Source organism: Lepidochelys kempii, chromosome 10 (assembly GCF_965140265.1).
Source record: "Lepidochelys kempii isolate rLepKem1 chromosome 10, rLepKem1.hap2, whole genome shotgun sequence".
In the NCBI taxonomy this organism is placed as follows: Eukaryota; Metazoa; Chordata; order Testudines; family Cheloniidae; genus Lepidochelys; species Lepidochelys kempii.
The window spans coordinates 69510219-69534168 of NC_133265.1; the positions used below are offsets into that span (position 1 = coordinate 69510219).

The window sequence follows — 23950 nt, forward strand, 5'->3', positions numbered from 1 at the left end:
TGTTTTCATTTCCCCCCTCAGTCTTCTCTTCTCCAGACTAAACAAACCCAATTTTTTCAATTTTCCCTCATAGGTCATGTTTCTAGACCTTTCATCATTTTTGTTCCAGAAGGGTCCTGTGCAAGAGCTTCCATTTTTTAAAGACAGTAATACATGTTTGTCAAGGTTCCTCCCCCACTCTGAACTCTAGGGTACAGATGTGGGGACCTGCATGAAAAACCTCCTAAGCTTATCTTTACCAGCTTAGGTCAAAACTTCCCCAAGGTACAAAATATTACACCCGTTATCCTTGGACTGGCCGCTACCACCACCAAACTAATACTGGTTACTGGGGAAGAGCTGTTTGGACACGTCTTTCCCCCCAAAATACTTCCCAAAACCCTGCACCCCACTTCCTGGACAAGGTTTGGTAAAAAGCCTCACCAATTTGCCTAGATGTCTACAGACCCAGACCCTTGGATCTGAGAACAATGAACAATCCTCCCAACACTTGCACCCCCCCTTTCCTGGGAAATGTTGGATAAAAAGCCTCACCAATTTGCATAGGTGACCACAGACCCAAACCCTTGGATCTGAGAACAATGAAAAAGCATTCAGTGTTTTACAAGAAGACTTTTAATAAAAAATAGAAGTAAATAGAAATAAAGAAATCCCCCCTGTAAAATCAGGATGGTAGATATCTTACAGAGTAATTAGATTCAAAAACATAGAGAACCCCTCTAGGCAAAACCTTAAGTTACAAAAAAGATACACAGACAGAAATAGTTATTCTATTCAGCACAATTCTTTTCTCAGCCATTTAAAGAAATCATAATCTAACACATACCTAGCTAGATTACTTACTAAAAGTTCTAAGGCTCCATTCCTGGTCTATCCCTGGCAGAAACCAGCATACAGACACAGCCCTTTGTTTCTCTCCCTCCTCCCAGCTTTTGAAAGTATCTTGTCTCCTCATTGGTCATTTTGGTCAGGTGCCAGCGAGGTTACCTTTAGCTTCTTAACCCTTTACAGGTGAGAGGAGCTTTCCCCTGGCCAGGAGGGATTTCAAAGGGGTTTACCCTTCCCTTTATATTTATGACAATGTTAAAAACAGCTAGGAAGAGTTTACATTACAAAATCACATTGGACCCATGCGTCGCCTTACCATTTGCCCCCCACCCTGCAAACACTTCCAGGGGCTTAACCCTCAGCATGTGAGGAGCCCCAGAACACTGTGGGCAGCAGGAACCTGGGTGCTGGGCCCCTGGAGTCAGAAACCCCCTGGGCAGCAGGAGTGTGGGAACTGGGGCTCCAACTGGCACAGGGAACCTACTAGAAACCCCCAGGGCAGCGGGGGACTGGGTGCTGGGGATCCCCCTGGGCAGTTGGGTCCTGTGGATGCTGGCGATCCCCCTGGGCAGAACCAGAAACCAATCCTGCAGCGGGGGCCTGGGCGCTGGGGATCCCCCTGGGCAGGGGGAAGCAGAAACCAATCCTGCAGCGGGGGCCTGGGCGCTGGGGATCCCCCTGGGCAGGGGGAAGCAGAAACCATTCCTGCAGCGGGGGCCTGGGCGCTGGGGATCCCCCTGGGCAGGGGGAAGCAGAAACCAATCCTGCAGCGGGGGCCTGGGTGCTGGGGATCCCCCTGGGCAGGGGGAAGCAGAAACCAATCCTGCAGCGGGGGCCTGGGCGCTGGGGATCCCCCTGGGCAGGGGGAAGCAGAAACCAATCCTGCAGCGGGGGCCTGGGTGCTGGGGATCCCCCTGGGCAGGGGGAAGCAGAAACCAATCCTGCAGCGGGGGCCTGGGCGCTGGGGATCCCCCTGGGCAGGGGGAAGCAGAAACCATTCCTGCAGCGGGGGCCTGGGCGCTGGGGATCCCCCTGGGCAGGGGGAAGCAGAAACCAATCCTGCAGCGGGGGCCTGGGCGCTGGGGATCCCCCTGGGCAGGGGGAAGCAGAGACCGATCCGGCAGCGGGGGCCTGGGCGCTGGCGATCCCGGTGAGATCTCTAGCGATCAGGGCCCCTGGCCTGACTGCAGCCCCCTGAGCAGCAGGCCTCGGGGCAGCGGGCGCTGCGGGGCGGGGAGCGGCGCGCAGAGCTGCGAGCGCCCGGGGGCTCATTCTGCGCACGGAGAGCCAAGGGGCGGGACCCGGCCCGGCTGGCGACTCCGGCGAGATGGCAGCGCCGCTGCGAGCCGCCAAACAAGCGCTGCGAGCGGAGCTGAAGCGGCGGCTGAGGGGGCTGAGCGAGGCGGAGAAGCAGCGCCAGTCCCGCCTGCTGAGCCGCAAGGTGGGTGCCCGGCGGGCTGAGGAGCGGCCCGGGGCCAGGACCCTGCCTCGCTGCCCTGCAGCTGGGCCTCCCCCGGCCTCTGCCCGGCCCTAGGACTAGCAGCAGCAAGCGGGTGAGGTCGGTGGCTCACGGGCTTCCCGCGTTTGCGGGGCAGGGACGGAGGCCCCGCCTGCGCCCTTCTCAGCCCTGATCGCCTTCGGGGCCCGCGGGCTCCAGCGTGCCCCGATACCAGCCGCAGGCCCTACCCACCGCTCCTGCCCTGAGCGGGCCCCGCGAGTCCTCCGGGCCAGGCCCGCGCTGGGCCAGCCTTGCTTCGGGGCCCCTTCCCCGCGCCCCAGGTGCAGATGAGCCTCACGCTGCCTGAATCTGCTGCAGGACTGCCCCCCCCCCCCGTCTCCCTTAAACCTCTGCTCTCCACTCCTGCCTCCAGACCTGTGTCCCACAGGGGAGATGATCTCCAGACCTCTCTCCCCCCCGTTCATATCCCACCCAAAATATATATTTCTTCCTCCACGCCTACAAGTTGCGAGTTCATAATATTAAAATAATGTAGAACCTTTAAATCAGCTCCTCTGGATTTTCCAGTGCAGCCTGTTAACTATGGGCCTGGTTAGAATAATGATGTATTTCTTTAATAATAATAATTAATAATAAAAGGTAGCTAAGCTAGCACGTGTTCTAACATGTTTTTAAACACTACTGTAGTGAGGGGAGCGTGCATAGAGTTCACCTCAACTAATTAACACACATTAAAATACAACTTGCCCTGTCTCCCTTAGGGTTTAAAAACCTGTCAGCTAGCATATTCTAAATATACACCTTTTATTCCAGTGTGGACAAGCCCATAGCCTCTCTTCTACTGAGAGTTCTTTCGACTGATTGCTGCTGTTTGTGCCTTGAACAGTACCAACTAAACTGATGCTGCTAAACGCATAATTTAAAACCAATGAGAAGCTCAGAAGCTTTACAACAGGCCTTTAAATGAATTTGGGCTGAGTTGTGAGGCCCTGATAATGCAAACATTTGTGGGTGTCCTCAACTTTACTACTGTGAATAGTCCTATTACTTTAAGGGACTGCTATTCATGATGGTAAAGTTAAACTATGTGTGTGTATGTTTACAGGATCAGGGCCCAAGTTTGTAAAGAAACCCAAAAGCAATGGCATTTCACATGGTTTCAGGTTCTGTTGTGTATGTTTTATTCAGCTCTAAATTAATAGGCTGTGCCTAGCAATATTTATAAATAAACATCTAGCATGTGCTGAAATGATTTCTCTCATCTTGGCTTTTATTTTTAACTCTATCTGTACTTTCCACGTTTTTCTCTGTGTAATTTTATTGCTAATGTTATCATTTAAAAGCTATCATATTGTATTTACACAAATAATATGCTAACACAGCATGCTAATAGTTTGTATTTTTCAAATACCCAGTGCATATGGATTAACAAAGTTGTTTTATAGATATTTTATTGTTTTAATAAACCGCATACAATTTTATTTTAAAGTTGCTGCATGTAGTCAAACACAGGAATTCTGGAGGAATCACATTTGTATTGTGTCTTTCAGTCAAAGGATCTCAAAGCACTTTATAGACTCCAATTAGCACCAATTGCTTCCACCTCTGGAGTACAATGTGACAGCACACAAACATTATGTAAGAAGTATAGATTTCTACCAAGTCTGAGAAAGTGGAACTTAAATAGGTTTCTCTCTCTGGGAATCCTATTCTTACAATATTTAATATAAAACATAATTTAACATGAAAATATAATTCTGAGTGAACCTCAAGTGCTTAACTTGCAATCTTTGAATTTCTTTAGTAGGACAGTGTGCCCTTAGTTTTGTTGAGAAATGTACATAGCATTTCCTGCCATCTTTATAAATGGTTAATTCACGAAGGGTACAATTTTCAGCAGCACTTGGCACTTACCTAATTCTGGTCCTATTGAACTCAGTAGTAAATCTACCATTCGTATCAGTGGAGGCAGAGTTATGGCAGTGCTGAAAGGTTTTGAACATCCGACCTGGAAGTGATAAAGTTGGGTTCACCTAAAGGGAAGATACTGGACCACTGTCTAGTTTGCAACAGAATGTGGAAACTGACTATGGCCTGAGTCTGCAAACACACAAGTGTTTAACTTTACTGCCGTGAGTAGCATGTGTAAGAGTTTGCAAGGCCAGGGACTTAAATATTTGCAAAATATACAGTGAAAATCTAAATGCAAAGCTCTTTTCAAACAGATTTGAAGTGGTAAATGGAGATAAAGGAATTACCTTCATTATCAGGAGACAAGTGTAGTGGGCATCGAGAAATGTTTGAAAATGTGGAGAAAACATCTTGAGCAAAGGCTGAAAAATTAACTTCATAACAGATGATAGGAATTGCAGCTGAGAAGGATAAAAGAGACTTGGCTACTTTACTTAGAACTTGAAGAATGCCTTTACGTAAATTCCCGTCTTCGAAAGATCTTAAATTCAAATTGGAATAGCTGCACTAGGCTGACCTTCTTACTAGTATTTAATTAGCTACTGCATGACTGCGCTTGCTTAATGTTTGTGTTCCTGATTAAAGTCATGCTGTTTGCATGCTCTGATTCTGCAATAATAGTCATCAGCTAATGTACAAAGGTCAAAGCATTTTCTCTTTGGAAACTTCTGGGGTGTGACAGGAGCTACTGTCTGGGCCAGGGAGACATCTTCAGGCTGTTGGTACTAATGTGAATGACTGTCTGATTGTATTTGTCTTCAAGGGCACAAAGTAACTGCACAATGCATTGATCGCACTATGAATTTTCTACACTGTGGAAGGGGAGGAATAGGTGGAAGAGGGAACCTGAAGAGAGAGAGAGAGGAAAAGAGTGGAATGGGATAGTTATTTTTAAAAAAAGGCAATAAAGAGATACAGTTGATTTAGTTTTTATATATAACACACACAGAAAGGGGGGAATAGCCAAATGTAAGAGATGTAGTCAGAGGTGAGGGAGAAAAATTAAGCAAAGGTTAAAAACAGGTGCAAGTAGAAAAAGGAATATAGGTGAGAATTAAAGAACTATAAAAAAAGGAAAGTGACAAGGTCAAAGCGTAGAAAGGCAATTAGCCCAGGATTATACAAACACACAAAAGATAATTCTAATTCTGGTATGAATACTCCAGTCCCATTAAATAAGACTAAATTAATAAATGTAGCCCCTATATTGCCCTGCACTTTGCCATTTGCACCACTATAGAGTTGAGTGCAAATCACTTTCAAATCAGAATGGAAGCATATTACACTTTCTTTGTACTGTTGTAAGTGATGACACAAGGTGCAGGGCAATCAGGACCCTGGCCTTAAAAACCCTTTTTTAAAATTTCAGTGTGGTTCAGGAGGGTGTTATACAAGATCTGAAACTTTTTACATTTTATCATGCACACCACATATGCAATTTCTAATTCTCTTCCCTTGTCCAGCTTTTTGGTTTAGAGGGCCGCTTTTAGATCAAACATTCCCTAGATCATCTAGAAGAGCGGGCAGCAGTAAGACTGCCTATCAGCAGAAGCATTTAGGAAAACACTTTTGGGACCTCAAACTCCTGTACAGAGGTCAGTTCAGGCTAAAGAACTAAGGGCCTGATCTCACAAGACATTGAGCCTCAGTTTATTTTCCTAGGTAGGCAGGAGGAAACAACTTTTGCCTGAGCTAAAGCTTTTCGCTAGTGTTTTCTTTTTGAGTTTTGGACATTGACACTGTCATTGACGTACTTCTCACCTGTCAAGACCCACATGTGGGACAAAATGTATGACTTAAAACATAAATGAGAAATACAGACACTTTCTCTGCTCTGTGGACTAGCATCTCCCCATCCCATGCACTTTTTTCTGCAGTGATGATGTTTGTCTGAACATGCTTATACTACACACTTTAAAAATACATAAAATACAAATGGTTGTAGGATCAGCAAAATACGCTGAACACTGGTCCTGTGCCAGTGACAAGAGGGTTCCATCCATGAATTATCGCACAAATGCTGTCCCAAAACTATGTTGCTATATCCTCAGTAATGCTAATATGGTTTATAAACTGAGTATATAAAATAATCTATGTTAATTTCACTTTTAGTAAACAGAGGGGTGGAGGGGAAAAAGTTTTCCTGATATGAAACATTAAAGAGGGAGTTTATATTTTCAAACTTTTCACAGAGAATATTGCTCAAACCTGATTTTTTAAGTAAAAAAAATAAGTGGATCTTTTCATAAGCTTTTAAACCTCATTGCAATAATTTCCCATGTAGGTGATTGGGCATTCCAAGTACCAAGAGTCCCAAAGAATTGCAGTCTTTCTGAGTATGCAAGACGAAATCGAGACAGAAGAAATCATTAAGGACATATTTCAGAGAGGGAAGGAGTGTTTCATTCCACGGTACAAGCCCCAGAGCAGTCACATGGATATGGTCAAGTTAACTTCCGCTGAAGAAATTTGTTCACTTCCTTTGACATCTTGGAACATTCATCAGCCTTGTGATAATGATGTAAGGGAAGAAGCGTTGTCTGTGGGTAAGTGTTTCCTTCTTTCTGATGCTGAATCTCGGGTGATGCCTACACTAGAGAGCTTACTCCAGCCCTCACAACTGGCAGTAGCTCTCCCGCTGACATAGCGCTGTCCGCACTGGCGCTTAAATTGGTGTAAGTTATGTTGCTCAAGGGGGTAGCTAATTCAATCTCTGAGTGACACAATTTATGATGATTTAAGCTGTAGTGTAGCCATAGCCTCAGACTCAATGAGCAGGAGTTGCCTTGGGTCAATAAGAAGCTATTAGAAGGGAAGGACAGTGTGTTAGAATGCACTCTGGTTCCTGATATCCTAATTTCTGGAAGTTTTAGGCTGGACTGTAGGAATTTTTATAGAATCTTGGATCCTAAATGTTGTTGTGTGTCGATGTATCCTAGTGTCTTCGCAGAGCCTGCAGAACAGCTTTCAGGATTAAGTTCTTAGACTGCAAAATAAAAGCACTTTCTACTAGAGCTGGGTGAATATTTCAAATTATTTTGGGTCATTATTCATTCACATTTTCATTTGTTTGTTCATTTCAGCCTCAGGCTCTTGGCACTTTACAAGATCTAAAAGTTAGTCTGTTTTATAAGTCAATATAAAAATTCTAGTCTGTAGAAAACTAATTTTACTGCCATTTGACCTCCAAATCAAACCCCACCACATCCAGCTCTTCAATCCAACCCTCTCCAACTGCCCACAAATTATAAACAAACTTGCTTTGCCTTTGTTCACATTCCTTCTTTGTTTGCTTTCTGCAAATATTCCAGTGAACATCTTCACTGGCAGCAACATTTAAGAATATTAATGGAAAGCAAATGCTGAATTCATGTGAGAAACCTGATTCTGAGGGTATGTTTACAGTGGTGAGTTTCTGCGCAACAAGTTACGCCACTTTTATTAAAGCGCAGGAATTAAACCACTGTTGCGTGTCCACACTGTGCTCCTTGTGATGGTGGGGCCCATCCACATTAGCAGCTCTTGCATTGTGCAACTGTGCAACTGGCCGCAGGGTGCTTTGGGAAGGGTTTGCAATGCCTCATGGGGCAGGCACAGTGTCACATGATATTGGTTTCCCAACCACATTGTTCCATGGGCATCCTACTATGTTGCCAGGTGCTTTTCAAGGGCAGTCAGAAACAGAGCCTTGAAAGTGGAGGGATGCATGCCTTCACGGCAGCTGGCCGAGTTCAAAACAATGAGCAGAGCGGTCACTTGAGGGATTATGGGACACTTCCGGAGGCCAGTTGATTGCTTTCTGTGCTGTAATGTGTTTACACTGCCAATACAACGCTAGAGCCTCTGTGCTGTAAGGCTTCCGACTCTTGTCAAGGTGTTTTTTTTGCAACGCTGCAACTGAGGAGTTTCTGCGCACAAAGTGGCTTGGCAGTATGTACACCTCGGGAGTTACACCACAGAAAGCTGCTTTACTGCACAGAAACTTGCCAGTGTAGACAAGGCCTGAGAGTTGCTCACCTATACAGAGACTTACCAGATTGCACACACTGGGTGAAGTTGCCAACAGCTCCTGTAAGTTGGATACTGCAGCAATTCAAACCAATTCAGTTTAACTGGATTTTAAATAAAAAGAAAAGGAGTACTTGTGGCACCTTAGAGACTAACCAATTTATTTGAGCATGAGCTTTCGTGAGCTACAGCTCACTTCATCAGATGTTTACCGTGGAAACTGCAGCAGACTTTATATACACACAGAAATCATGAAACAATACCTCCTCCCACCCCACTGTCCTGCTGGTAATAGCTTATCTAAAGTGATCAACAGGTGGGACATTTCCAGCACAAATCCAGGTTTTCTCACCCTCCACCCCCCCACACAAATTCACTCTCCTGCTGGTGCTAGCCCATCCAAAGTGACAACTCTTTACATAATCAAGTCGGGCTATTTCCTGCATAGATCAAGGTTTTCTCACATCCCCCCCACCCCCATACACACACAAACTCACTCTCCTGCTGGTAATAGCTCATCTAAACTGACCATTCTCCAGGTTTAAATCCAAGTTAAACCAGAACATCTGGGGGGGGGGGTAGGAAAAAACAAGAGGAAACAGGCTACCTTGCATAATGACTTAGCCACTCCCAGTCTCTATTTAAGCCTAAATTAATAGTATCCAATTTGCAAATGAATTCCAATTCAGCAGTTTCTCGCTGGAGTCTGGATTTGAAGTTTTTTTGTTTTAAGATAGCGACCTTCATGTCTGTGATTGCGTGACCAGAGAGATTGAAGTGTTCTCCGACTGGTTTATGAATGTTATAATTCTTGACATCTGATTTGTGTCCATTTATTCTTTTACGTAGAGACTGTCCAGTTTGACCAATGTACATGGCAGAGGGGCATTGCTGGCACATGATGGCATAGATCACATTGGTGGATGTGCAGGTGAACGAGCACATCCACCAATGAACCTGGTGGCTGAACTTTGTGACTTTGTCCTTACCCATAACTATTTCACATTTGGGGACAATGTATACCTTCAGATCAGCGGCACTGCTATGGGTACCCGCATGGCCCCACAGTATGCCAACATTTTTATGGCTGATTTAGAACAACGCTTCCTCAGCTCTCGTCCCCTAAAGCCCCTACTCTACTTGCGCTATATTGATGACATCTTCATCATCTGGACCCATGGAAAAGAAGCCCTTGAGGAATTCCACCATGATTTCAACAATTTCCATCCCACCACCAACCTCAGCCTGGTCCAGTCCACACAAGAGATCCACTTCCTGGACACTACAGTGCTAATAAACAATGGCCACATAAACACCACCCTATACCGTAAACCTACTGACCGCTATTCCTACCTGCATGCCTCCAGCTTTCACCCTGACCACACCACACGATCCATCGTCTACAGCCAAGCTCTGCGATACAACCGCATTTGCTCCAACCCCTCAGACAGAGACAAACACCTACAAGATCTCTGTCAAGCTTTCTTACAACTACAATATCCACCTGCAGAAGTAAAGAAACAGATTGATAGAGCCAGAAGAGTTCCCAGAAGTTACCTACTACAGGACAGGCCTAACAAAGAAAATAACAGAACGCCACTAGCCGTCACCTTCAGCCCCCAACTAAAACCCCTCCAACGCATTATTAAGGATCTACAACCTATCCTAAAGGATGACCCAACACTCTCACAAGTCTTGGGAGACAGGCCAGTCCTTGCCTACAGACAGCCCCGCAACCTGAAGCAAATACTCACCAACAACCACATACCACACAACAGAACCACTAACCCAGGAACTTATCCTTGCAACAAAGCCCGTTGCCAATTGTGCCCACATATCTATTCAGGGGACACCATCACAGGGCCTAATAACATCAGCCACACTATCAGAGGCTCGTTCACCTGCACATCCACCAATGTGATCTATGCCATCATGTGCCAGCAATGCCCCTCTGCCATGTACATTGGTCAAACTGGACAGTCTCTACGTAAAAGAATAAATGGACACAAATCAGATGTCAAGAATTATAACATTCATAAACCAGTCGGAGAACACTTCAATCTCTCTGGTCACGCAATCACAGACATGAAGGTCGCTATCTTAAAACAAAAAAACTTCAAATCCAGACTCCAGCGAGAAACTGCTGAATTGGAATTCATTTGCAAATTGGATACTATTAATTTAGGCTTAAATAGAGACTGGGAGTGGCTAAGTCATTATGCAAGGTAGCCTGTTTCCTCTTGTTTTTTCCTACCCCCCCCCCAGATGTTCTGGTTTAACTTGGATTTAAACCTGGAGAATGGTCAGTTTAGATGAGCTATTACCAGCAGGAGAGTGAGTTTGTGTGTGTATGGGGGTGGGAGGGATGTGAGAAAACCTTGATCTATGCAGGAAATAGCCCGACTTGATTATGTAAAGAGTTGTCACTTTGGATGGGCTAGCACCAGCAGGAGAGTGAATTTGTGTGGGGGGGTGGAGGGTGAGAAAACCTGGATTTGTGCTGGAAATGTCCCACCTGTTGATCACTTTAGATAAGCTATTACCAGCAGGACAGTGGGGTGGGAGGAGGTATTGTTTCATGATTTCTGTGTGTATATAAAGTCTGCTGCAGTTTCCACGGTAAACATCTGATGAAGTGAGCTGTAGCTCACGAAAGCTCATGCTCAAATAAATTGGTTAGTCTCTAAGGTGCCACAAGTACTCCTTTTCTTTTTGCGAATACAGACTAACACGGCTGTTCCTCTGAAACCTGGATTTTAAATGTTTATTATTAGCATGTTCTTTTCCCAGAAGCATTAGTTTTCTTTCATGGGAATTCTCTTTAGTCATTTAGTGTTATCAGCATTAGCACCAGTATTAAGTCTCCATCTATTAGCATATTCACTTTATTTTGCTTCAGTTGATTGACTTGTTAATTTCTTCTCTTTTGTCCATCCTTCTCACTTTAGAATTCTCTATATTCAGGTTAGATGGCAGGTGATTTCATTTGCCTCCTATGGTCATTCTTTCTTTCCCCTGTATCCAGCATTTTTTTTGTTACTTCCTTTCCTGTTGTCTGTCTTGCATGAAATTCTGTAAATTATTAATCAGCAGGTTTGAGGCCTTTGAAAGGTGGCTTTTAAAATGTCTAACATTTTATTTAGTTAAGCTTAGTTCAGCCATAAGAAACAACTTACTACATGTGAACTATGGTTAGTTGCATTTAACAAGCCTAAGTTAGAGATCAAAATGAGAAAACAGGAAAATCATAGGGCAAAACTCAACTACAGTTGGGAGGAGGAGAATGGCAAGGAGGGGTAATGTAGGGACCACTGTAGCTCTTGTGCACTGTGGAAGGAGCCTGGCACAGAAGTCTGCAATAGGGCATCCCGGGGAGGCAGGTTTACATGGATCCTGTACCTCCCACTTCAGGTAGTGCCAGAGGGGCTGGAATAGCAGCTAAAGCTGGACAGAGTTTTTCAAATTTGAATGTTTTGATGGAAGTTTGAATTAAAAAAAGAATTAGGAAAAAATGTTCCCAAGTTTCAGCTCTCTGTAATAATGACTTGTGTGTGTGTGCGTGCGTACATGGCAAAACATGTTTTGGTCCTGGGTTAAGGGGGTGGAGTTTTCTTCCTCAATCTTCATGTATGGAACCTTATTATTATCTATTTGTGGTATCTTTAGATGAGTTCAGGGGTTATCCTGTTCAGAGACTGGAAATGCAGACCTCCTTCCTCTTCCCCTGAATAGCTTTTGAAAGGTTAGAAAGTGCATTTAGGGTCTTTGAGGCTATTGCATGATGAGACACGAAGTAGACAGACTATTCCTAACAGAAAAACATACAGAACCTGTGCAAAAAGTTGTTGCCATATTTTTATTATGGGTGTTGCCATATTTATTAAACTTTGGTCCATTTGCAGGAATGCCAAACTGCTTTGTTACCACCCTTATCATCCATTGTAATTATGAATGTCTGACTCCTTTATCTCCATGATCTGATCAAATACTGTAGTGATGCATGGTATTTACATTGTTATAAGTAGACAACATGGTGTTTTCATAGTAAAGTTCCCATTGCTTGCATATATTGCAATTTATTTTCCATGAAATATCTTGCAGGTACAGCAATAAGTTATGTCACCACTGACTATATTCATTTATACATGACAAAACACAAAGCTCAGATCTAGACTGTCCGTAAAACTTCTTTGCTTCTCACAAGTCTTACTCTTAAGGAGGATAGCTCACTATCTATTCTGTGCATGGTGTTGTTAAACCTTGGGTATGCATTCCAGGTTCTAACACAGAGGTGGGCAAACTACGGCTCATGGGACCGTTCTGCCCGGCACTTGAGCTCCTGGCCGGGGAGGCTAGCCCTCAGCCCCTCTCCTGCTGTTCCCCCTCCCCCACAGCCTCAGCTCACCATGCTGCCACTTTGGGTGGCGGGGCTGTGAGCTTCTGCTGGGCAGCGCGGCTGCGAGAGCCGCCGGCCTGCCCTGGTGCTCTAGACTGCGTGGCAGTGTGGCTGGCTCCAGCCAGGCAGCACGGCTGCCAGTTCTGGTGCTCTGAGTGGCATGGTAAGGAGGCGGGGAGCAGGGGGTTGGATAAGGGGCAGGGGGTTCCGGGGGGCAGTCAGGGGAGAGGGAGCAAGGAGCGGTTGGATAGGTGTGGGAGTTCCGGTGGGCCTGTCGGGGCGGGGGTCTGGATAGGGGTTGGAGCAGTCAGGGGACAGGGAGCAGGGAGGGGTTGGATAGGGGATGAGGTCCCAGGGGCAGGGGGTCCTGGGAGGCGGCAGTCAGGGGACAAGGGGCGGGGGGTTGGATGGGGTGGGGATTCTGAGGGGGGCAGTCAGGGGGCGGGAAGTGCGAGAGGGTGGATAGGGAGCGGGGGCCAGGCTGTTTGGGGAAGCACAGCCTTCCCTACCTGGCCCTCCTTACAGTTTCGGAACCCCGATGTGGCCCTCAGGCCAAAATGTTTGCCCACCCCTGTTCTAACAGATGGATAGTCCCTTTAATTATAGTCCTTTCTCTGTTAGATCAGGATTGTCCATTTTCATTTTGGCTGTGCACAGCATTACGCACATTATTGATGTAAAAATAGATCAAGACAATTTCTCTAAGAGGAAGTCTTTCATCCTCTCTACCATGTAAAAATGACACAGGTCATTTGTCGTTTACAATGTTGATTTCTGTTGGCCTTTCTAGATACACCGGACCCTCGCTAGAACGCGGGATTTGGGATCCATGCCAAGTACCGCGTTATAGCGGGGACTGCGTTAAAATGAAATTCCTGTGTACAGTAAATGTCACATCCATAAAGTATAGAAAACCTTAGAAAATAAACTACTTGAAGGAAACAATAAATGAGAAAAAAAGTGTTGCTTTATTCGAGATTTAAAGTAGACATTACAATAAACTAGTCTAGTTTTTCTTAAAAAAGTCGTTGAGTTGCTTTTGCTTCTTGCTGCTGTGCTGCTTCTGCTTAGCAAACTGCAAAAGGCTACGTAGCTGCATAATTTTTATAGGCTCAACGTCTTGCGTCTCGAACCATCTCAAAGCAGTCTCTAAGCCGGCTACAGTCGCAGTTGACGTTGGAACAACGTCCACTTCATCTTCCTCTTCTTCTTCCACATCGAAAGCCAATTCTTCAGCTTCTGGAATGTTGTTTGGTCGTAACTACCTGAAGAATTTGGTCATCCGTTAGACTTTCAGCAACAGGACAAAATTCTTCTGCTTCATCGGCGCCTCTTATCCAGGACTCAAATATTTTGTGGCAGAACAGTTACCCCAAGCGTGGACAGTTGCGGGCACAGCTCCTGCATCTACTCCATGTCTGTTCTTCCAACTTCCTCCTCTGTAAATCCCTTGAAGTCGAATTCCTCGTCAGACTGATCTGCTTTCTTCATTTTCTTCCAGGAGCGGGTGGCCAAACGACTCTCTCAGTCCCACCATCCAACAACGGTTTATTGTTTCAGCATGTAATAAATTCCAGGAATCGCCGCTAATGTAAAAGAAGTCTTTTATAGTCAACTTCTTCAGAAAATCGGTGACAGACAACTCGCTTTCTATCATGTGTCGTACCAAGTTCCGTTGATAGTGCAGCTTAAAAATGGCGATAACACCTTGATCAAGTGGCTGGATTTTGAAAGTTGTGTTTTTAGGTAAGTATACAACCCATATTTTACTGTCACAGGTTCTGAGTCTTTTGGCTGGAGGATGTGCTGGGCAGTTGTGTAGCAAAAGAACAGCCTTTTCTTCTAAGCATTTTGCCCGCAAATGCTTTCGCATAGAAGGGACAAATTTGGTGAAGAACCATTGTTCAGAAATCTCTCTTGTCATCCAGGAAGTTCTGGAGTTCTTGTACGAAAACGGCAGGCAATTCACATTTACGTGATGAAAGCACCAAGGCATGCAAGACTTTCCAATGCACAATGGTTTTAATTTATGCTTGCCTATTGCATTCACACAAAACAATAAAGTAAGGCGATCTTTTGCCTGTTTATATCCTTCTTTCTTATGTTCATCTGTTCCGACAGCCAGGGTTTTATCGGGCAACATTTTATAATAAATTTCTGTTTCGTCTGCATTGTAAACCTGTTCCTCCGAGTAACCCTCTGCCTGTAAAATTTCCCTCAGTTTCACAGGGTACGATTGTGCATCGTCATCATCAGCAGAGCGTTTTTCTCCCGAAACTGCAATCTGAGAGATTTCGTGTCTTTTCTGAACTCGCCTTAAAATTGCTGAATTCACCATTAAGTTCCCAGTCGAATTTTTCCGCTTGTATGGCTTTTAGAAGACTAGAGATCAGAATGCCTTTCTGCTGTTCTTGCACAAACCACATGTACACCACAGAATCAAGATCGGCAGCATTCGATAAATGGGCTCGTTTTCTTTGAATGTGCTCTTCATCCAGGTTAGGAATGTAACTTCCGAGCTTGTCAGCATTCTTTAGTCATCCACGAAAGGTGGACTCGTTAATGCCAGTATCATGGCTAATCTTTGCCTGGGTTTCGCCATTTCTAAGTCGTTCGATAGCATCCAATTTCTCCTGCACTGAGTAAGCCTTCCTTTTGCCCGACATTTTTGACATCTTTCTAAAGATAAATACAGTACTGTACCTGTACATTTTTATTACATTACATTTGTATGGCATTCTAGGCCTACAGCAATCGTCTTAGGGCTTGTCTACACTACCGTGCGGGGTCGATCTAAGATACGCAAGTTCAGCTACAGGAATAGCTGATGCTCTCTTGTCAACTGCACTTACACTCCTCATTCTGGTGGTGTACTAGAGTCGACAGGAGAGCTCTCAGCGGTCAATTTATCACGTCTATACTCAAAAAAAATTGTACTGTGCTTACTTAAAATTGGGATTCATGGCCGCGACTGCGTTATATCCGAATTTGCATTACGTAGACGCGCGTTCTAGTGAGGGTCCGGTGTACTAAGCAATAAAATGAGCGAAGGTGCAACAGTGGCAAAGTCAAAGTTCAGCCCCTTGTGAGTCTGCGTTATGATTCAGTCTTTAATTACATGATAACTTACTATTTTTAACACACAACTCCTGTCTAATTCAGTGCGCAGGATAGACTTGCTCTGGGGATGCATTAGGGTTGCGTAGAGCTGCTTACACCAGTTAGCATGATCCCTTTGAAAGGAAAATGGATACTTTCAATTTACAATTGCAGCAACCCACTGGTAAGTACTTTGAAATTGTTACTGAGGGAGCATTAGCCCCATTTCAAAGTTTGCCATTGGGAACTACCTTGTGGAAATATTTTTAGCTGGAAATACTCTGTTTTAGTCACCTTTTAAGTCCTACTATTTATTTATGTTGCACTCACTGCACGCAGGACTTTGGGAGCTATAGTCAGCTCAGAATTCTTAACAACTTAAAAATATATAGAGCCTTTAGTGTTGAGACATATGGATTGGCAATATGTTCTTGAGAGGATCACATGAAACATATGGCTACCAAAGAAAGCTGGCATTTTAAAAAAGATAAGAGGCTGAATTTTAAAAACAGTGCACCAGGAATAAGAGAACTTGGAAATATGAGACATATAAAGGAGTTTAGAAATAGAAAACAATATAAGAGGAAAATAGTATAACTGAAAGCAAAGTAAATGTCTTATATGTCACTTCAGACACATTAGTTGTTCAATAGCTATACATGAAAATATGATGGTAGCTTATAAAACTGTGTTAGGCATTCTGAAATAAGACACATTGCATACAATACTCTGGGGGTTACTGAGACAGACTGAAAGAAGATATGTTCTGAATGTCAGATGAATGGAATGTACATATGTTGGAAGCAATGATGTTAAATATTACTGCATAGTGGGAAAACAGAAGGCTCCAAACAAGATTTTAAAGTGATTGAGGGTACTAGTAGATTGTCTTCTCTTTGGGGAGACTTGATTAAAACTTACAGTACAATATATGTCAAGAGATAGATTATAATTTGAAATCTCTTTAGAATGGTCATAAAAAGAAAAGCTGAGACCATGGCATGAAACCAAATTGAAAATTGAATCTTAGCTCTTAATGTAATTTATTTTTTAATGAAATGATTTAAAGTTTGGATTGAACTTCTACTTGAAGACAATGAGCCATAGTGTATTGTTGCATAGGAAGAGTCAATTCAGTTCTAGTGAGTTGTTAACATTCTGGTGTTGACTTCTTTGGTGAAGAGATGATTCGTCCTCCCTTGTAACATAGGAATTGCCATCCTCGATAAAACCAGTGTTGCATCTTGTTCAGTAACCTGTTTCTGACAGTGTCTAATATCAAATACTTACTTCAGGGAAAGGTGCAAGAAATCCCTGAGTGTGTAGCTATGTAATAATGTGTCCATATTTTCTTTCTTTCTTTTCTTTTGCTCTCATCATTATTATAAGAATCTAATCCTTTTCGGAATTGTAGTTAGCTTTTTGTCTTAATCTTACCTTGTGGCAATGAGTTCCACAGGTTAATTATGTGCAATGTAAAAATATATTTCCTTGTATCAATTTTAAATTTTCTACCTTTCAATTTCATCAACTGGCCTACTGTCCTTGTATTATGAGAGGGTAACTATGACCACCTGATTTACCTTCTCTATACTATTAATTGTTCTTTTAAAGCTCTATCCTATCACCTTGTATTTGTTTCCTCTCTAAACTAAACCTTTCCAGTCTCTTTTCACAACCGTCTTCTCTGGGCCGCTGATATTTCTTCCACTGGTCTCTGAACCCCTTCTATTTCTGCTATCTCCTTTTAAAGAGAGGATGACCAGAATGGAATCCAGTATCTGAAGCAAAGGTATATGTAATTTGATTTATGTAATGGCTGTGTAATATTTTCAGTATTATTTCTTTTCTATTTCTGTATACACCCTAATGTTTGCTTTCTGACATCATCTGCCCACAGAGCAGTCCACATGGATGCCCAGGTCTTTTTCCTGAGTTGTTACAAAAACTACCCTCCATATCCTCTAGGTCCATAAAATACATTATTTGTTATAAGGTATGTCTACATTGGAGCTGGGAGTGAGCCTCCCAGCCTGGGTAGACAGACTTGCAGTAGCTTGGCTCGAGCTTTCCTAATGGGTAAGGCTGGAATAACACCTGTAGCCAAAACAGTACAGGTTTGAGACCCAGCCATGACAGCAGCCATGTCCCACTGGCCTTCTTTTGTTTTCCATCCTTTGGCTGAGTGATGGGGACTTCTACCACCTCCTAATATGACATTCTACCAGCTGGCTCTTGGACTGAGGACATGAGAGTCATACAGAGTTGCCTGCTGTTGATCTGGCTTCTTCACTAGCTTCTAGCACAGGGGTGGGCAAACTTGACCCAAGGGCCCCATCTGGGTATGGAAATTATATAGCAGGCCATGAATGCTCATGCAGCTGGGGGCTGGGGTGTGGGAGAGGGTGAGGGCTCCGGCTGGGGGTGCGGGCTCTGGGGTGGGACCAGAAATGAGGAGTTCAGGGTGCAGGAGGAGGCTCTGGGCTGGAGCAGGAGGTTGGGGTGCGGGCTCTGGGTGGGGCTGGGGTTGGGAGTGCAGGAGGGTGCTCCCGGGCTGGGACGGAGGGGTTTGGAGGGTGGGAGGGTGGATCAGGGCTGGGGAAGGAGGTTGGGGCACAGGAGGGGGTCAGGGGTGCAGGCTCCAGGTGGCGCTTACCTCAAGCAGCTCCTGGAAGCAGTGGCATGTCCCCACTCCAGCTCCTACGTTGAGGTGCTGCCCCGTCCGCAGGCGCTGCCCCTGCACCTCCCATTGGCCGCAGTTCCTAGCCAATGGGAGCTGCGGTGGCAGCGCTTGGGTTGGGGCAGCGTGTGGAGCCCCCTGGCTGCCCCTACATGCAGGAGCTGGAGGGAGAACATACTGCTGCTTCCAGGAGCTGTGCGGAACGGGGCAAGCTCCTGACCATGCTCCCCAGCTGGAGTGCCGGAGCGGGGAAAGCCCTGGACCCTGCTCCACAGCAAAAGCTCAAGAACTGGATTAAAACATCTAAAGGGCCGGATGCGGCCCCTGGGCCATAGTTTGCCCACCCCTGTTCTAGCAGCTACCTGAACCTGTTTAGTAACAATCAGCACCCACTCCTCTGGATTTTTATGTGCACTTTTAGTTGTGCCCTTAGCTCTTCTTGTGCTCAGAAACACATATGATACTAAAGTCCCTTTTCCCTCACCACTTCTGCTTTCCCTTTCTTTGGAATGTAATAAATAAATGAACTGCTGAAGTACAAAAGCAGGTGGATTTCATTGGCATCATTCTGTAATGTTTTAAACTTCTTTACTCTGAACTCATTTTGTGTAGCCAGTAGAACATGAACAAAATATGGCTTAATTCTAACAGCATATCTAACCAACAGCGTGTTGCTGAAGTTCTAAAAGCATTTGGAATATTAAAGCTGTTCACTCTTGTAAAGTTCATTAACTGTTTGAAAGATTGCTGTTCCTTCTAATCACACTTAAGTGTTGTATCACTATTCTCTGTGCATAAAATGTCCTTGTTAATGTCTCTCACTCAGCAAAACAACCGAAAAGATTACTTTTTCTGTAATTAATTGAAGTGTAAAGGAAAGTGGAAATGGCATAGTAACAGGTTGTAAATACACTGTAAGTGGCTCTGAAGTGTTTTGTCTCAAAGAGGGCTAATTTTATTACAGTGTGAACAATACCACTGTTATTTTCTTGGTACTGTTTCCTAGATACAGAAGTCTTTCAAAAGCAAATAATGGGTTGGCATTTGTTCTGGATTATGGCCCGAGACATACATCAGAGTTTTAAGAGAAAAATTTGAACATGCGAGTATTACTTTCTACCTCCACGAGACTAAAGAGAGAGATTTTATCTTCATTGCTTTTATTCTACAGATTATTTTTGTTCATGACTTTTGGAGTAAATGTAGAGCAGGACTGGCAGCGTTGGAGCCTGGACCCCTCTCTTTGTCCACAGAGTAGAGACAGTATGGGCAATAGGAGTGGATATGTCTCCATGCTGCCCAAGAGTGTGCTTCAGCCTGGTCTTGGATGCACCATCTCTCGGGAGGGAAGATCTCCCTCCGTGGCCCATTTAATCCTCGTCCTCTTTGGTGAGATGACTAACAGTGGACCAGTTTGTAATACAGTTAACTCACAGGACCTCCTCATTATGTACACTGGGAAGTACCTTGGAGCCTGGAGAAGGAGGACTCCTCAGCGCCAGAGTGCGGGATGGTTCTCCTGCTGCTTCATAATGTGAGTAGGGATATAACTCAGCCTGAGCATCACATTCCGGTTCAACAATTCCAGCTTGTGCTGACTCTAGTTATTTTGAGTATTTGTGATGTGAAGACCCATCAAGCCAGCACTTTCGTGCTCTGAAGTGATGCAGTGATTTCCCTTTACCAGCAGGTGTCAGGATTCTACAGATTTAGTAGCGTGAGCTAGTGTCATTTTTGCTGTCTCCTGTAATTAAAATCTTGTTTAGGCATTGCAGTCACACACAGGGGAGAGCAAATGTTCCAACCTAATGTCTAAAATAATGAGCGATCACGGAGTAGGTGCTGGGATTCTAGGTGTGGTCTTTTTTATAAAGCTGGTCGTCTGTAAAAGGCTTGTGTGTAAGAAATTTAGTGGGAGAAAGCAGCCATTCTCAGAGTCATTGTGATGATAAAACATGTCTGACACAGATGGTAGTGGTGCAGTCACCTGCTGATTACATGCACAATAAACTTGCCATATAAACTTTCCTAACCTTTCTATCCTTGGACTAACTCTTTAGGGGAGTTATGTTTATGCATCAAAGAAGAAATTAATGGCTTACATCTTAATGGTTTATATTTCACAGACAATTTAGTTGGTCCAGCAATGGAGTAAAAATATTGATAGTAACACTGCATAATCTGTTATAAATAGTGGATAGTTTGGGGATTTTTTTTTATCTGTCATATTTCCATTTAGTCATTTTTATTGATTCTAAAGTGTACAGATAATAACAATACAGAGAAGCAGAATAATAAGATCTGAAAATGTCATGTACACTGGGGGCTTGTTCCCACATACAGCACTGCAGAGGTGCAGCAGCAGTACTTAATGAAGACGCTACCTATGCTTCTCCTGTCAGCATAGGTACTCCACCTCCCCAGAGGCAGTAGCTGTGTCAACAGTGAAGACCTCTTATCTACCTAGTGCTGTCTATACCAGGAGTTTGGTCGGTATAACTATGTCGCTCAGGGGTATGGATTTTTCACACCTCTGAGCGTGACAGTAATACAGAAATAAGTTTGCAGTGTAGACCAAGCCTAAAATCCTCATATTTTTATACTGTTTTACAAGTATAAGGTCCATCCTGGCATGAACACTTCAAATGCCAGTGCTGTTGCAAGTTTCTTTAAAGCAGAAGCTTTGTGACTAGCATTTGCTGATCTAACAAAAGGTATCAACATATTGCAAAGTTGCTCTTGCACAGATTTGTCCTCCTCCTTTTGGCTCCTTAGCAAGTGCTCTGTATTTTGCTGTCTTAACTTTGCATTTTGACCCAGGTGCAACCCCTTAACGCCAGAAAGCTTTCACTATCTGTGTTTTTCCAGTCAAGTTATTCTAGCCTTTTTGCTCAGGAATAGGGATTATGGGAGCAAATAACTCACCTGTCAAAGAAGGAAGTATTAAGGCAGATAACTAGAGCCTTTCTAAGCAATTATTTCTTTGACTTTGGACTTGCAAAACCAGAGAGTGTTTTAAATGGCTTTAAGTGAGGAATGTGGCTTATATGCTTTGCTTACATAATATACTTTATGAAAATACTTCAAAGAACCACCCCAATTAAATTGCATTTCTCCTAGCAAATTCTGAAAAGGGGACGTACTAAACTTTAAACCTGAGCTGACATATAGCTTAAATCACAAGTGAAAGGCAGCATGTGATGGTTTCAGTCTGATCCCTGACGTACTCTTTTTCATATTGTGAAACCAGCTACAGTTTTGGCTCAAGTCTTAAAGTGATGCCACCAGAGGCCATGATTGTAAATGAAAGGATATTTATTGGTGAAGCTAGTAGGAATGTCTGTGGAATGCGGACATGTACTCCATACCTGGCTCCAGCCAGTGCTGTAAGCCTCTCCCATTCTTAGGTACTAAATGTACAATAATGTATTTTTTAAAAAGGGAATAAAAATGGAATGAGACTGTTTATTTGTATCTCAGGATATTGGAATAAAAGCTGAGCAAAGAGCATTATTGGTGTATTTTGCAACTTTATTAATGAAAGAATTACTGCCACTCATCTGTTTTAAACCTGTATGACTGATGGGGATCATGCAGTTTCTCAGGGAGAGGTGTAAATATTTTATTAAGCCATAGTTCAGCAGGACAAGTGTGAATTGTGAAGACTAATGTTTCATGCTGACACAAAACATTGACATGGATGAGTAGATGGATAAATGATGAATTGCTCAATACCTGTTTGTTGAGTCCACTGATGATTCTGTTTTCTGCAAAATATTTTATTCAGGTAATAACAAAAAATATTTAACTTACTCTGAGTCATTGTATTGGATGGATATACTTTTGGGGGATTTTAATGTATAAAGGGACAGTATTCCACTGGGATTTTTCTGAGTGAATGGTATTGCACAGAGAATATGTCAACACAGGTCACCACCACCTCTTGTGGACATGCACAAGGCATTGCCTGCAGTGTAACCAGTGTGATTCCACTGCTGGGGGGCAGGGGCTCCAAGGGAGCACATCTTGTGAGCTATGGAGCCCAGCTATGGAACTCCCTGTGCAGTGGGGACTTGGCAGTGAGGTGGGCCAAGGAAGCAGCTGTAGCAAGGACTGTGGACCTGCTGTGTTATGAATTCATTGGCCATCCCTGCTGCAGGAGGAGTGGTGCACAGTCACCACAGAGCCTGTTCTGGCCTTGAGGTCGGGAGCAGTGTTTCCGAAGCGGGAGCAGTGTTTCCGAAGCGGGAGCAGAATCATCGTGCACTGTGGTGGTAAGGAGCTCTTCTCCAGGCTCCAAAGAACTTCTCAGCATACAGTGCAGTGACTTGGGCTTTTGTGCTGGAGGAAGGGCTGGGCTGGAGTGCTTAAGAAAGAATTTTGGTTTTAGCCCTTTAAAACTCAGGATGCTGCTTAACATTATAAATAAATCAAGTGCCAATAAACTGATCAAGAGAGTACTGGGATTCACAGGGAGAGTAGAGGGAGGAATTAGTTATCTAGTATTTTCTACTCTGATAGGCCCCAATTCAGCAATGCATTTGAGTATGTACTTAAGTCCTAATAAAGTCATTGGGACTTAAGCGTGTGCTTTAGGGCCTGACCCACAGCCGATTGACTTCAGTGGTCTTCAGAAGGAGGCCCTTACTCACTAGGGATGGTTTGCTGAATTGGGGGTCTCACTATCTAGCATGAGGTTGCCAATTGTCCTTTTATTATAAGGGATATCCCTCGTTTAAATAGAAAACTGTCCATACTAAAAATCAGTATGGCATGCCTTTTATCTCATATTTCAACCAGGATCGTAGTACTGTCATACTGGTCCAGAGTGTTGCTCCAGCATCTGAAATCCAGCAAGGAGCAGCACTTCACTTTGCAAAGTGCTGCTGATTGGCAACTTGACGTGACGCCCCAGGTCACACCACCACTCAGATTTGGCCTACCACCCCTCTGTCTCCAGACCACCACTGCAAGTTACCCCTCGCATTGAAATCTGAAACCGTGTCCCTGAATATTGTGGGCGTAGCTTCCTCCAGCTTCTGCCTTCCTGTAGTCCACACCCCACCCCTTCTTTCAGCAGCAGGCAAAGATCAGCCACTGCAGCCTCCAGCTCAGTTCCTGGTACTTGCCTGAGGTCCTGGGTTCTCTGCGGCACCCAATGCTGGAGAGAGAGAACCCCTAGGAAGGACTGGGGAGGAGATGGGACACACCCCTAGAGGCTCAAGGGAAGACTGAGGTCTGTGCCATATTTTTGATATACAGTGGTGGGAACCCTAATCTAGCCGTTCGTTTTGAATGGATACCCTTGAATTGATACCTTGGCATGTGTTGAATAAATGGTAGTCTCTCTTGGGACCTCATTCCAAAGAAATAAGTGGACATCAATAATTAGAATAATTAGCATCATTATTAATAAACAAAATAAATGCTGCCAAAGTGCCTGGAATACTGCATTGTTAAAAACATTCACTGCATATCACACATCTGGAGGGAAAGGCATTTAAATAGT

General features: G+C 44.1%; 1 protein-coding gene across 2 annotated transcripts in view; it reads left to right on the forward strand.

Annotated features, from left to right (window-relative positions):
• The first annotated feature begins 2062 nt into the window (after positions 1-2062).
• The window catches only part of MTHFS (methenyltetrahydrofolate synthetase), a 35774-nt gene continuing 13886 nt past the window's right edge, over positions 2063-23950 (forward strand). Inside the window, exons 1-2 of one of the 2 annotated variants that reach the window (XM_073304122.1) lie at positions 2063-2269; positions 6543-6804. In XM_073304122.1, coding sequence (XP_073160223.1) covers positions 2156-2269; positions 6543-6804 — 376 coding nt within the window. In that variant the 5' untranslated portion in view covers positions 2063-2155. The other variant, XM_073304123.1, reaches the window with a different exon arrangement.